The sequence below is a fragment of the Mustela putorius genome, unplaced genomic scaffold, assembly GCF_011764305.1.
Source record: "Mustela putorius furo isolate JIRA1106 unplaced genomic scaffold, ASM1176430v1.1 tig00003859_pilon_pilon_pilon, whole genome shotgun sequence".
NCBI lineage: Eukaryota > Metazoa > Chordata > Mammalia > Carnivora > Mustelidae > Mustela > Mustela putorius.
In genome coordinates, this window is record NW_025422011.1 from 31,890,531 (window position 1) to 31,906,397 (window position 15,867).

The 15,867-nt window shown below is 37.8% G+C and overlaps 1 protein-coding gene across 3 annotated transcripts in view; it reads left to right on the forward strand.

Annotated features, from left to right (window-relative positions):
• The first annotated feature begins 3,285 nt into the window (after nt 1-3,285).
• The window catches only part of RNF141 (ring finger protein 141), a 37,352-nt gene continuing 24,770 nt past the window's right edge, over nt 3,286-15,867 (forward strand). The window contains exons 1-2 of one of the 3 annotated variants that reach the window (XM_004751982.3): nt 3,286-3,394; nt 14,909-15,101. In XM_004751982.3, coding sequence (XP_004752039.1) covers nt 14,959-15,101 — 143 coding nt within the window. In that variant the 5' untranslated portion in view covers nt 3,286-3,394; nt 14,909-14,958. The other 2 variants (XM_004751983.2, XM_013055817.2) reach the window with 2 other exon arrangements.

The following is a 15,867-nucleotide window of genomic DNA, read 5'->3' on the forward strand; positions in this document are numbered from 1 at the left end:
AAAGCAGGAAGCATTCAACATATTTTCCTAGAAAAAGAGTTTCAAAAGTCTCTCAGATTTTCCTGGTCTTCACTACAGGGCTGTGTTTACTACAATTTTATTGAAGCCTCTATATTTTTTTTAAAGGTTTTGTTTATTTATTTGACAGAGAAAGAGCACAAGCAGAGGGAGCAGCAGGCAGAGGAAGAGAGAGCAGCAGGCAGAGGGAGAGGGAGAAGCAGGCTTCCCACTGAGCAGAGAGCCTCATGCAGGACTCTATCCCAGAATCCTGGGATCATGATCTGAGCCGAAGGCATCAGAACCAGCCAGGCATCCTGAAGCCTCTGTATTTTAATGGATAAATACCTGTGTAAAATATGAATACATATTACAAATTATAAGATTCATTGCAAAAGGATCCACTCCTCTTATAAAAGAATTAACTTAGTGGTTTCTTCTTCCATAACTCTTGCTATTCATATTTACAGTTCCCTACAAACACTTTCCTATACCTTTTTTATATGTAGGAAAAATAAAGGTTTCCTTAGCTTGCTACAAAATGACTTTGTAATTCCTATCTCAGAATTTCTAATCTCTTCTATTACAATGTTTAAGATAATCCTTATTACTCTCTTAAGGTTTTATTATTTTAGTTAAATCATTATGCTTTGGCAAATTCAGGGGGAAAAGCTCTTATGATGAGAAGAAATTATCTAGAGATGTTGATAATAATACTAATTTTAAAATATATTAATCTTGTAATCTCTCCTATAGTGCAATCTTCACTATACTCTCTATGAAATATAAAAAGGACTACTTGAATTTTAAAGCAATGCAGGGATATTCTGACTCCCAGGCTCAGATTAGGCTGGAACATAAAGCCTTTTAAACTTTAAATGGGCTGTTTTTCCCTCCCAAATTTATGAGGTATAATTTGCATATAATAAACTGCGTATGATAAAAATATACAATCTGAGAAGTTCTGACATATGTATTCATCTGTGAAACCATCACTACAATCAAGAAAATTAACATGTCCATCGTTACAAAATGTTTCCCCTTTGTGATTCCGCCCTCCCTCCCATCCCAACACCTCATTTTTCATCCCTCCCATCCCACTGATCTCCTTTTATCACTATAAATTGGATTTTTCTAGAATTTTAAATCAAAGGAATCCCACAGTTTGTATTATTCTTTTTTGCCTGGCCTCTTTCACTCAGAAATCTATTCTGAGTCTATCATTTGTTCATTCCTTCTTATTGTCAAGTAGTATTCCATTGTATAGATGTACCACAGTTTGTTTCCATTCACCAGTTGATGGGTATTTGGGTTGTTTCTAGTTTGGACCTATCACAAATAATGCTGAAATGAGTATTTATAGTCTTTGTGGGTAAATACCTAGGAGTGGAATGGCTTTATCGTATGGTAGGTGTTATGTTTATTTTAGCTTTTAAAGAAATGGCCAAATTTCCACTTTGAGAAATGGTCTGACTTTCCAAAAATAGTTACATGATTTTATATTCTTAAAATGCAGTATATAAAAATTCCAATTGTTCCACATCCTTGTCAACAATTTGTATGATCAGCCTTTTTAATTTTAGCCATTCTGTGACCAGGGTGCATGGTGATACTTCATGGTACTTCTACTTTGCATTTCCCTGATGACTAATGATGTTAAGCATCTTCTCATGTGTTTGTCATCAATATATCTTCATCAATGGGGTGTCTTTTTTTTTAAAAAAGATTTTATTTATCTATTTACAGACAGAAATCACAAGTAGGCAGAGAAGCAGGTGGGGCGGGGTGGCAGGAGCAGGCTTCTCGCCAAGCAGACAGCCCAATGTGGGGTTCGATCCCAGAACCCCAAGACCACAACCTGAGCCGAAAGCAGAGGCTTCAACCCACTAAACCATCCAGGTGCCCTGATGAAGTGTCTTGTTTAAATTTGATGGCCAATTTTAAAATTTTGGTTCTTTGCTTACTGACTTATAATTACAAGTTCTTTGTATATTCTGATAGAAGTCATCAAATATATGCCTTGCAAATACCTTCTCCCACTCCATGGCTTGCCTTTTTACTCATGTTTTGAAAAGAAGTTTTAATTCTGATAAAGTAAAATTTGTTAATTTCTCCCTTCTACGATTTATGCTTTTTGTGCCATATTTAAGAAATCTTTGCCAAATCCAAAGTAACTGTGTTTTTTTTTTCTTATACTGTTGTCTATGAGTTTTAGAATTTGGAGAATTTGATATTCCTGTTTCTTCAACTGTAAAATGAAGGTATTAATAATACCTACCTCATAGGATTGCTATGAGGTTTAAACTAATACCTTTAAAGTACTTAGAATAGGTCTTGTTCTAATGATCAATAAATATTATCCATTATTAGAGGGCAGGATTAATTCTTCACAGGATAAATCTACAAATGACTGAAGGACGGGTGCCCAAACATTAAGAATTATAAATAGTTTAAATTAGTTGCTAAGTAGCTTAATTTAGTTTAATCTACCTTAAGTAGTTTAAATCTGAGTTTAAGTCCTTGCTCTGCTGTTTACTGGCTATGTAACTTTGAGCAAACTACTTAAACAAGAGCAATGCCTGGAAGGTGACCTAGTATATAGTGTGTGGCCCACAACACACTGTGTGTGTGTGTGTGTGTGTGTGTACACACACACATACTATACATGTTTAACGGACAGCGACAGTATCACCAGCATGTGTTCATAACAATCGCTGCCACCTATGAGATGCCATCTGTGAGATGGGGACCCTGTGCTAATTACTTCCCATACAGTCTTCTACTGTATAAATTGGATTTTCTAGAATTTTAATTTTTTCTAGTCTTCTACGCTTCCTAACTGCAGCTAGGTGAGTATAACCGGCCCACTCCGGGTCAAGTAACAAGATTACCTTTGTGTAGCTATGACCAGTGGGAGGTTGGAGGCCTAATAAGGCGGGGTTTGGACTCCAACCCCGGACCAAACCCGGGATTTACAGTGCGGCCTTTGTCAACAGCTGGGCCCTCGACAGCTGCTGGGGGCGATGTCTCCAGGAGAGGCGGCAGCCGGCCAGGCCAGAGGCAAGTCCACCTCACAGGGCCGCGCCTCAAGGAGCCTGCCAGGCGAGGCTTCACCCGCCCCCTCCTGGGCCGCCACCCTCCCCACTCAGACGGCCTCAGGGAGCTCGGGGGTCGAAGGTTCTCAGACAAAGCGGCACGAGAGAGCGGGAGCCAAGGACTGTCGGGAGAGGTTGGCCACCGTTTCCAGGCAACACGCTGGGGGGGGCGGGGCAGAGCTGCTGCGTCACTGAGGTGCGACCGGGTCGCGGGCCAAGGGGGAGTCGCCGCCGCCTGCGGGTCTGAGCGGCGGGCTGAGGCGGAGCTGCCACTGCCGGAAGCGCGATGCCTTGAACCTGGGGTGAGCTGCCCAGAGCCGTCCTTTCGCCATTTCCCTTCCTTGTTGCTCCAAGACCCTAGGGCTGGGAAGAGAGACACCCGCCCGTCCTCTGCTGCCGGGAGGCGCTTCACTGGGGAAACAGGCCTGGCCCCGCCACCCTTCCTAGGCCTCGGCTTAGGGCGCAGCGCTGGTTTGGGAGGCCCTTCCGTGGACGCTATGTCCCCAACCAGTTTCCAGTGACCGGGGCTGCAGATGTCTTGTCCGGTAGGAAGGGTGATTCTGGGGAACCAGGAGAGAGTGTGTCCTCCTCGAGCCGGGAACCGCTTTTGAATATTGCCGCCGGCGCAGTCAATGGGCCAGCGGACGTAGCTGTTGGTTAAAAGTGCAGGTGCGCTTGCGGAGGGGCACAGGCGGCTAGGATGGCCAGAGGGTGGCGGGTGTACTTAGCAAACACACCGATGCTGCGGAAACCTGTGTGCCCCTGCCGCACTCGACACCCCAGATTAGAAACCCTTGCCTCGGGCGATAGCTCAGAAATGGCCAGGTGGGTCTGCGGAGCCGGTCCCCGGTTGCTAAATTACCTTACACTGCCCGTCCTCCCAAAGGGCTTGCCTGATCGAACCGGCTACCTTGGCCCGATAGGAGACAAAAAGTTATCTTGCTAATAATTGTAGTAACTATTCTTGGAAAGGAAGCCTTCTGTGTTAGCGTTTGCAGTGATTTATTCTTTTATGTGTATTGTGTTACCAAATGTGGATTTACTGCTGTTACTCAAATTTATCCCTAGCCCTTTTATTAAATTACAGTCTACGTTCATATTCCAGCCCTGTCCTATTTCATGTTGCCAAATGATTTAGTTCTTTCCTCTGGTATATTTATAAAGCTGCCTTAACACTTACTGTGGTTTGTAAGTCTTAGATCTTCTGCAAAGTTATTTTTCTGCTCTTGTCTGTCCATTCAGAATTTCACCTGGGCTATGAGGTGCCATGGATCAACAATCCTAAATAAGTAACCTCTATACTGAAGTCACTCCTAAGAAATGATGCTTTCTGAATTGAAAACTCAAAAGTAGTATGGATTTTTGTTCTTCCCTTTTATTCTCCCTGACTGTGGTTTCTAAGTGGTTTCCTCCAGAATATGATCCTAGGTTTCAAAATGTGTTCTTTGTCGTTTGGTGTAAGTGAACTGTGTAAACTGATCCTGATCCTTCTTACTTCATGTCTAAACACTTAACACCCTTCTGTTCCCCTTCTCCCAAAAAGGCAGGGGAGGTCCAGAGAAAGTTCTTACAAGTGTAGCTAGTGTGTTTTTCTAAATATGAAATGTATTTAGCAAGCACAGCAATGCTATCAAAAATCCATAGTCTTAATCTCAAGTACTCTCTTTTGGTAGTTTTTCTTTCTTTAATTTTTTTTTTTTCTTAAGATCTTTGAGGGGCACCTGGGTGGCTCAGTGGGTTAAGCCTCTGCCTTTGGCTTGGGTCATGATCTCGGGGTCCTGGGATGGAGCCCTTCATCGGGCTCTCTGCTCAGCGGGGAGACTGTTTCCCCCTCTCTCTGCCTGCCTCTCTGCCTACTTGTGATCTCTCTCTCTCACACAAACATAAATAAAAATAAAATCTTAAAAAAAAAAAATCTTTGAGCCCAGAACAAGTATTCCAGCTCCTATAGTAACTGGTCTAATTGTTTCCTTATGAACCTGTTAATAGCTGCTATTAATTTCTTGTCTTGCAGACCAGCTAATATCTGGTTACAGATCTAGAATTTGATTAAGCAGTGAGTAGTAAAATAAATAGTACCCTTAAGGATCTAGTTTTTAGAACTTAGTTTTTACCACTGATGTTAAAGCTAACTTAACAATGAATGTAGTTGATGATTATTTCAATTATAAATATCATTTTTGTGAGTAAAGAAGTAGATACAAAAATTCATGGAGAACAGGTTTCAGAGAGGTTTTCTAAATACTACAATACTTTGTCATCTAGTCATTTTACTGTACTTTCAGGCTTCTTAGCTTTGCTTTAATCCTTTTATGAATGGATATGGTTTAAACATTCATGGAGCTTTTTGCTTTGTTTCATTTTTTTGTTTTGCCAGTTACCCATGATGTGATTTTTATATCTTTGTAATGAATATTTGAACTGCAACAATTCATTTGTTAGAAAAAGAAGTGATTAAGTGTATTTTACCACCCACTAGAGAATGTGGCATTTTTGGAATTCTTGATATTCTTATGAGTTTCAAAATAACATTTATTCTTTACTTAGAAAATCCTTCAATCCTGGTTTTTTGAAAGCACATTACAGGCATACCTTGGAGATATTGCAGGTTCAGTAACAGACCACCACAGTAAAGCAAATATTGCAGTAGAGCGAGTCAAATGAATTTTTTGGTTTCCCACTGCATATAAAACTTACGTTTATGCTATACTATAGTCTATTAAGTGCAACAGCATTATGTCTAAAAAAAAAAAAGTATATGCCTTAATTTAAAAAATACTTTATTGCTAAAAAACGCTAACCATCATCTGAGCTTCCAGCTAGTGATAATTTTTTTTTTTTTTTTTTTGCTGGTGGAAGGTATTACATCAGTGTTGATGGTGGTTGATTGGTCAAGGTGATGGTTGAAGGTTGGAATGGCTATGGCTATTTCTTAAACTAAGAAATAGTTTATTTCTTAAACTAAGACAGTAATGAAGTTTGCTCATTGATTGACTCTTGTTTTCATGAATGATTTCTCTCTAGCTTGTAATGTTATCAAAATTGGAGTCAGTTTTCAAATTGATTTCTCAAATCCTACCATTGCTTTACCAACTAAGTTTATGTAATATTCTAAATCCTTTGTTTTCATTTAAACAGTCTTCACAACATCTTCGCCAGAAACAGATTCTATCTCAGGAAACCATTTTCTTTGCTCACCCATGAGAAGCAACTCCTCATCCATTGAAGTTTTGTCGTGAGATTGCAGCAGTTCAGTCACATCTTCAGGCTCTGCTTCTAATTCTTGTTCTCTTGCTCTTTCCACCACATCTGCATTATCTCCTCCACTAAAGGCTTGAACCCCTCAAAATCATCCCTGACCTTTAGAATCAACTTTTTTTTTTTTATTATTTATTTATTTGACAGAGATCACAAGTAGGCAGAGAGGCAGGCAGAGAGAGAGGAGGAAGCAGGCTCTCTGCTGAGCAGGGACCCTGAGATCATGACCTGAGCCGAAGGCAGTGGCTTAACCCACTGAGCCACCCAGGCGCCCCTAGAATCAACTTCTTGCAAACTGCTGTTCACACTGATACTTTTATTTCTTCTACATATCATGAATGTTCTTAATGGCATCTAGACTGGTGAATCATTTCCAGAAGGTTTTCATTTGACTTTGCCCAGATCCATCAGAGGAATTGCTGTCTTGTGGTGTCTTGTCTTATAGCCTCACAAAATGTTAACAAATAAGACTTGAAATTACTAATTGATCCATGAGCTATAGAATGGATGTTATGTCAGCAGGCATGAAAACAATATTAATCTCACTGTACATCTCCATCAGAGCTCTTGGGTGACCAGGTGCTTTGTTAGTGAGCAATAATAATTTGAAAGGAATCTTTTTTTCTGAGCAGTACCTCTCTAAAGTGGGCTTAAAATATTCAGTAAGGCATATTGTAAACAGATGTGCTGCCATCCAGACTTTATTGTTCCATTTTTAGAGCATAGGCAGAGTAGATTGAGCATAATTCTTAAGGGCTGTAGGATGACTGAAAAGGTAAATGAGCACTGGCTTCAATTTAAAGTCACCAACTACAGAGGTTCCTGGATGGCTCAGTTGGTTAACCATCTGCCTTCCACTCAGATCATGATACCAGAGTCCTGGGATTGACCTTCTCCCTCTCCCTCTGCCAGCTGCACCTTCTTGTACTCTTTCTCTCTCAAATAAATAAATAAAATCTTAAAAAAGTAAATAAAGTCACTAACTGCACTAGCCCCTAATAAGAGAGTCAGCCTGTCCTTTGAAGCTTTGAAGCCAGGCATTGACTTCTCCTTTCTAGCTATGAAAGTCCTAGCTGACATCTTCTTCCAGGAGAAGGCTGTCTCATCTACCCTGGATGTCTGTTTAGTGCCGCCACCTTCATGACTTATCTGAGATCTTCTGGATAACTCCCTGCAACTTCTGTATCAGCATTTGCTGCTTTATCTTGCACTTTAATGTTACAGAGATGACATCTTTCCTTAAACTTCACAAACCAACTTCTGCTAACTTCAGACTTTTCTTCTGCAGCTTCCTCACCACACACAGCCTTCTTTGTAGAATTGAAGGGGGTTAGGCTCTGGATTAGGCTCTGGCTTAAGGGAATGGTGTGGCTGGTTCGATCCTCCATCTAGACCACTTAAACTTTCTCTGTATCAGCATTGAGGCTGTTTCACTTTCTTATCGTTTGTGTTTTCCCTGGAGTAGCACTTTTAATTTCTTTCAAGAACATTTCTTTTGCATTCATAACTTGGTTAACTAGTACAAGAGGCCTAGCTTTTGGCCTATTTCAGCTTTTGGCATGCCTTCTTTGCTAAGCTTAATCAGTTCTAGCTTTTGACTTAAAGTGAGACAAGTGACTCTTCTTTCACTTAAACACTTAGAGGCTGTTGTAGGGTTATTAACTGGCCTAATTTCAATATTGTTGTGTCTCGGGGAATAGGGAGGCTAATGTACAAGGAAAGAGATGGGGGAACAGCTAGTCTGTAGAGCAGTCTGGATATACATAACATTTATCAATTGAGTTTGCTATCTCATATGGGTGCAGTTCATGGCACCCAAAAACAGTCACATTAGTAACTTCAAAGATCCCTGATCACAGATTATTATAACAAATATAATAATAATGAAAAAATTGGAAATACTGCAAGAATTACTAAAATGTTACAAGAAATGAAGTGAGCAAATGCTTTTGCTCCAAATAGATTTGCCCAATGCAGGGTTGCCACACACCTTTAATTTTAGGGTGGGGAGTAAGAGGCAATATTTGTGAAACACAGTAAAGCCATGTGCAGTAAAGCAAGGTGTGCTTTTATATCCTGCCAGAAAGTACAAAATTATAGGTGGCATAGTAGTATGAGACCTGCTAGTTCTTTGAATCTTTTTACTGGAGATTAATCTTTTGCTGAATTCTATGTCAGTAATTGGCAAATTATATTCCTATTCTGTATAGCATGATCTGCTGCATGATCTAGAGGTAATTATTTGATAATATCAAATAATGAATATTTCTCAACTTATATACATGTTAATTTAGTGATATATTTTTTCAATTTTATATTTTTCTTATATTTTTAAAATTTCAACTTCTCCAACTGATTAATAGATGAATGAACAAATTAGCAAGTCAAAAGAATACTAAGTGAACAATAATAAAAAACTGTCAACAATATTTATTGTATCTGTTCATAAACATTTATTGTATGTTTATGTATCTACCAGAAGAGAGCACACAGCTTCTGTCCTCAGGAAGCCCACAGAGAGGGATGGTCAAGTGACCTAACTGATGATATGTGCTCTTTTATAAAAGAATGTGCCGAGTCACCAAAGAGGGGCACTGAAAAACCTGTGGCGGGTGGCTAGAGGGTGGCCACAACAGACTGTTTTTGTGAACATGCCCCCTTGGTTTGTTTTTATAATGCATATAGATCACAGAGCCATATTTTTATGCTAGTGATACATATTAAAATTAATCATTATCATTATTGTATGGTATTCAAAATGAATTGTAAATCCAGACCCTGTCCACTGAAGCAGGTTAAGAACCATTGCCAAGGCTCTCTTAGTGTCTAAATAGTGTCACCTTTTAATCAAAGGAGTTAGTGATTAGGTTTCCCAGATACCAACTGCAATTACAGGATAAAAAGTTAATATGCTGCCTCAGATTTTAAACCTTATTCAAAGTTAGACCATCAGATCAAAACAATGCAGAAACAAAGGAATCATTTTCTAACTCAATAAATAAGTGACCGTGGCTTCTTTTTAAATATCTGTCTGGTAGGCACATTGGTTAAATTATTACATGTTTTCTTAAATATTGAGATCATGTATTTCAAAAGTTTAATTTTTTTCTTTGTTAAGTGTGTAGGTGTAATTTAAAATTTTCAGTCTAGTTAGTTAGAATTTTTTACAGCATCTGGATTGGATTCGTACATGAAAGCTGGAGAGAATTTAAGTTTCACTTTGGGAATGAAATACTAGGTTAGAAGTCACCTACTCTATTTCTCACCCAAGCAAAAATCTTCTCTAAAACTTTCTTATTAGATGAACTTCTAATCTTTAAACACCTCCACACTTCCAATGAAAACAAACTGACATACAAGAGGGCCCTTAATACCTTTGGATAATTGTGGATGATAGGAACTTTTTATTTGACCTGAATTTGCCTAATTCATACTTGCCATTCTTTTCACTGTAACTATATAAAATAAATCTTTCTTCCTCTTCTACATGAAATATCTCCAAATGTTAGAACAAACCTATTGGTTGTTACTGAATTATTATCTAGAATAAGTCACTTTTTTCCCCCTTTTCTAGATCCATAGCATCTTGTATACTCTTCCAATTATGTTAAAATGATTAATGTCCTTTAAAAATGTGACTGCCTGGGGTGGCCCAGTCAGCCAACTCTTTATTTCAGCTCAGGTCATGATCTCAGGTTTGTGAGATCAAGCCCTGCATCAGGCTGTGGACTGGGCATGGAACCTGCTTAAGATTTCCCTCCTCGGGGCGCCTGGGTGGCTCAGTGGGTTAAGCCGCTGCCTTCGGCTCAGGTCATGATCTCAGGGTCCTGGGATCGAGTCCCGCATCGGGCTCTCTGCTCAGCAGGGAGCCTGCTTCCTTCTCTCTCTCTCTCTCTCTGCCTGCCTCTCAGTGTACTTGTAATTTCTCTCTGTCAAATAAATAAATAAAATCTTTAAAAAAAAAAAAAAGATTTCCCTCCTCTTTGGTCCCTCCCTCACCTGCCCCTGCCTTAGAAATAAATAAATAATTTTTTAACTGTCTAGAGCTGATTACAGTACTTCACTGTAGTAGACCCATTACAGAGCACAATAGGACTAGGGTCTTGATCTGGACATCTGCTTCTAGCAAAAGTTTAGGGCTATTTTAACATCATCTTGTCCTTATTTTACTGCTGACTTATTTTAACTGAAACCTTCAGACTTTATATTTTAATTGCTTTTAAGCACATGTTATCTGTGTGTTTTTGTGCAGTTGACTTTTCAAAACATTCAGGGTTTAACTTTTAGTCATATATGACACAACTTATTCCATTTCAGAAAATCATTATCAGTTTCAATCTTGATCCTAGGACTCAGTGGACACTATTCATTCAGACCAATTTTAGCCATCTACTTTGATGGACAGGCTTGCAGGCTTGTTTCAGGTCGTCAGTATAAAGGTAAACCATCTCTTGGTACCAGTCTCCCTCTCTCTCTGCTTTAGTCACTCTAGCCCTTTTTATTAACTCTCAGGCACCATGCTCCTTCATACATTAGACTTCTGCCTATAACCTCTGCCTAAAATGTCCTTTCCTCTCCCTGCTTTTGCCCCTCTTTGGCCAACTGATCTCAAGTAAAATGTTTACTTAAGGATTTCCCTGACAAAACACTAGGTCAGACCTCCCTTTTATAGGCTTTTGTAGCACCCTGTACTTGTTTGGCTTAGCTTTTTTCATCTTATAATGTATTTATTGGTGTGATTGTTGTCTCTTCCCTGCTTTATCATATGTTCCATGATGGCAAGAACCGTGTTTGTTTGTTTGTTTTTTCTCACTATTGTATCTCCATGGCCTTAAAAAGGCCATTTACCAACACCAGTTTACAACCCCAACTCCTAATGATGTTTTAACACATTTTATACATTTATATTTTATACATTTGAAATTAGAACAAGAAAAATAATGACAAAATGTACATGTATATGTGTGGTATATGTCAGTGTGAAGTTACTGCCTTCTTGGGAAAGACTTATTTTAACATTCTTCTACTTTCCAAATTATAAATGGTTCTTTTTAAGTTTTTTGTTAAGTTTTGGGGTATTTTGTCTATTTTTGGAAATTGTCTTTACTGAGAATAAAAATAAATGTGTAAACCATGGGACTTTGGTATTTTACTAGACTATGAAACCAGAAATTAATGTTGAATACCCTAGAGACCATCTCTAAACTAAGATCTTTCTCTTTGGATACACTTGGCTATATTTAAAATACATAATTTCGCCTTCAGAGATTTTTTTGGTGACATGGGTCTTCCTCAATGACTTCCTTTCATTTAACTCTGTAATGTAATATTTATTGTTGCCAAGTAGGTTCAGATTCAAAACAGTAATTGTTGGGTTTTCTTTTTTAGGTATAATTTTACTTTTCCTTTATTTAATGTGACTGAAAGAATAAATCTCAAGAACAGTAACTTAAATTTTAATACCAAAAGCAAATTTACATATTTATGGTTATTGAAAACTCTTATTGTAAATGGTTTTATATTTTAGAGTTAAACACATTTCATAAATATGTATAAAAATATAAATATAAATAAATAAAATATATAAATAAATAAATTTTATTTACTTATTGTAACTAAATAAAATATAAATAAAAATATAAATCAATAAAATATGAATAGGTATTAAAAAGAGTTAGACCTTTATTATTTTTTAATTAAATAATAACACAGATTTCCTGGTAAACTTTTCCTATAAAATTGTTACTATTTAACCAGCTTTATATGAGCATTAATTTGTGTGCAATAAAAATGATAGTTTTTGGTGAGTAGATAAAATGGAATTTCTTGGGGAGGGGAATCAGATAATTTTAATTGTAATTCTTTTTTCTTCTCTTTTTAAAAATATTTATTTATTTATTTTAGAGAGATAATGCACGTGCGAACATGCAGGGGCGGGGGCAGAGGGAGAGAGAATCTCAAGCAGAGTCCCTGCTGGGGAGCAGGGCTGATCTCACCACTCTGAGAAAATGACCCCAACTGAAATCAAGAGTCGCAGCTCAATCAACTGAGCCACCCAAGCACTCCTGCTTTTTTCATCTTTTAACTTTATATTACAAAAAAACCCTATCAGCTATGTGACTTTGTTATTTTAACCTCTCTGAGCTTATTTCCTTAACTATCCTGTTTCTTCATCTATGAAATGGTAATTATGGGGATTTAAATGACTGTTCATGAATACATGTAAAGTGCTTAGAAGATTGTCTCTTCAGAAGATCCGCAATGGGAGTGATCAAAAGTATTAGCTTTTACTATTAGTAGTAGTATTTGTGATGAACAGGGATTTTCATATTAAGTTACAGAATAAGTCAGCATAAACAAAAGTACTAAACTTTATTTTCTATTTTAACCATATTCTCAATACTTAATATTCTGATAAATCATTATTTACCAAAGGAAAAAACTTTGTGGAATAAACACATTCAGTTCTTCTCTAGCCACAATTCATAGACTTACATCTTTCAAGACTTTAGTTGTTCAATAAATGTTTTGTGATTACTTTTTTAAGTTAATTCAACAACTTATTGATCTATATTGATAGTAGATTATTAAAGTAGTAATCTAGCCTTTTAACTAGAATATCACCTTCATACTTAGAAAACAAATTTTATAAACTCAAAGTTTAAAACACCTGGAAAAGTTGAAAAGCAAAAATGCGGTCTTTTTTTCTATCCTAAGCAGAAAATGGGAGGTGGTTAAATTACCTAATATTTTAGGGGCACCTGGGTGGCTCAGTGGTTTAAGCCTCTGCCTTCGGCTCGGGTCATGATCTCAGGGTCATGGGATTGAGCCCCGAATCGGGCTCTCTGCTCGGTGGGGAGCCTGCTTCCCACACTCTCTCTCTGCCTGCCTTTCTTCCTGCCTGTGATCTTTGTCTGTCAAATAAATAAATAAAATCTTAAATAAATAAATAAATAAATTACCTAATCTTTTAATTTTCTTTGGTTTTCAAACCAAAAACCTGTTTAATTTTATATATTTTACAATCAAAAGTAAGCTGCACATTTACAAATAAAGTAATTCAACAATAAATGTTATCTGGCTGATGTAATTATATATGATTATATATCTTCATATATCATAGTGGTCAAGAATATGAACAGTATATCCTATGACCCAGCAATTGCACTATTGGGTATTTACCCCAAAGATACAAAAGTAGTGATCTGAAAGGGCATGTGCACCCCAATGTTTATAGCAGCATTGTCCACAATAGCCAAACTATGGAAAGAGCCTAGAGGTCCATCAACAGATGAATGGATAAAGAAGATGTGGTATATATACACAATGAAATACTATGCAGCCATCAAAAGAAATGAAATCTTGCCATTTGCAATGATGTGGATGAAACTAGAGGGTATTATGCTGAGCAAAATAAGTCAGTTAGAGAAAGACAGTTATGATCTCACAGATATGAGGAATTTGAGAAACAAGACAGAGGATCATAGAGGAAGGGAGGGAAAAATGAAACAAGATGGGACCAGCAAGGGAGACAAATCATAAGAGGCTCTGAACCTCAGGAAACAAACTGAGGGTTGCTGGAGTGGAGGAGCGTGGGAGGGGTTGGGTGTCTGGGCGATGGACATTGGGGTGGGTATGTGCTGTGGTGAGGGCTGATGAATCACCTGTACTTCTGAAACAAATAATACATTATATGTTAATTTAAAAATATATATGTGCATTTTAAAATAAATAAATATATATATACATACATACATATATATAGTCATTTAGGGACACCTGGGTGGCTCAGTCCAATAAGCGTCTGCCTTCTGCTCAGGTCATAATATGATCCTTGGATCAAGCCCCAGAGGGAGGCCTGGGGCGAGGTGGGGGTGGAGGGGGTTTCTGGAGGTGATCTCTTTAAAACAACAGTGGCTATGAGGTTAGACCTGGGGCACCTGCTTTCAGAGCTGCCTCTCCTTTTATCCCCAGGAGGCAGGAAGTCCCCGTGCCTGCAGATATCTGAAGATACCTCCTTTATGCTTTTCTTGGAGTGGGGAAAGAGCTTCCCCCCCTGAAGCCAGTTCCCCTGCCAATGCAAGGTGCTCCCTTGTCTGGGTGGGAGTTCCTGCTGTGCCACTTCCTCTCTGCAGCTCTGGGTGGGTTTCCTACACTCTACACCCAGTTCTCCACATTTAGAGGGATAGCATCTACCTCTCAATGTGGCTGCGAGGGCTGCCTGATACACGGCAAGTGTTCAATAAACACTGGTTGTGGTCATTAGTGTTCAAGCCAAAAAAAAAAAAAGAGAAGCCTGTTTCTCCTTCTCCCGCTGCAGTCCCCCTGCTTGTGCTTGTACTCTCTCTCTTTCTCTGTCAAACAAGTAAATAAAATTTGTTTTAAAAATCATTAAAAAATAAAAATATAGTCATTTAAATAAATCCCACCTTAGACACATTTAAGTCTACCGAACTCTCACTTAAAGGTATTCCTAGTTTTTCTTATTTTCTTGAAGTGATGAGTATATTGCTGTTTTTATAGTGTATATAAAAGTAACTTTTGTATATATTTGACAGATAACTATGTGAAGCAACATTGTTTCTGGATTTCAAGACATCCTTTCATCATGGGACAGCAATTTTCAGATCAGACACAGTTGGTTCTTAACAAGTTACCAGAAAAAGTAGCAAAACATGTCATATTGGTTCGAGAAAGTGGCTCCTTAACTTATGAAGAATTTCTTGGGAGAGTAGCAGAACTTAATGATATGTAAGGCTTGCTCTTTTTCATTTTATTTTTTCTACCTGACATGCCCCACATGCTATTACTGTGTAAGAGGTAACCAGAAATATTGATTGGTAAGACTGAATGGTTCAGTAGCAACAGGCAATTATATATTGAGTACCTACTGTAAGACCTGCTATGTGGCTATTTTAAAACATATATAGGATCAATGAACAAAACAAACTTCAAAACCCTTTTAAACACAGGCTTATAAATTGATTCTTATTTGAAAGCACTAAAGGTATGCAAAATAGAAGAGAATAAGCCAATTAGCCACTCTAGAAAAAGCTTCCAGGTATAGTCAAAGGGCACTCAGGTTTCTATACATCAGCCAATTCATCTAGTTAATAAATCTTCTGTGTTTGTTCACTGAGCATTATTTTTGCCAGAGAAACACATAAGTAGTAATAATTCATTTGTCACCACCAAGGAATAAGGTATTTTTAATTAATATTTTCTAATTAGCTATACCATCTTCAAATCTCTTTAACACTTAAAGAGATTTTAACACTTTTAGAAGGCAGAGAAATTTAAATTCTAAGATGGAATTTAAATTTCTCTGCCTTCTAAAAGTACGTATCTAATAGAACTGTGCCTTTTCTTTGTGAATTTTTCCTTTATTATATCAGTTTTTATACTGATCTCTATAGAAGCTATTAAAATAGAATCTACTGTTACTCTCCAGTCATGAAGAATAAAGGATGTCTTAAAAGCTAGTTATCTTAGAAGATAGTTTCTTTTAGAAACATCA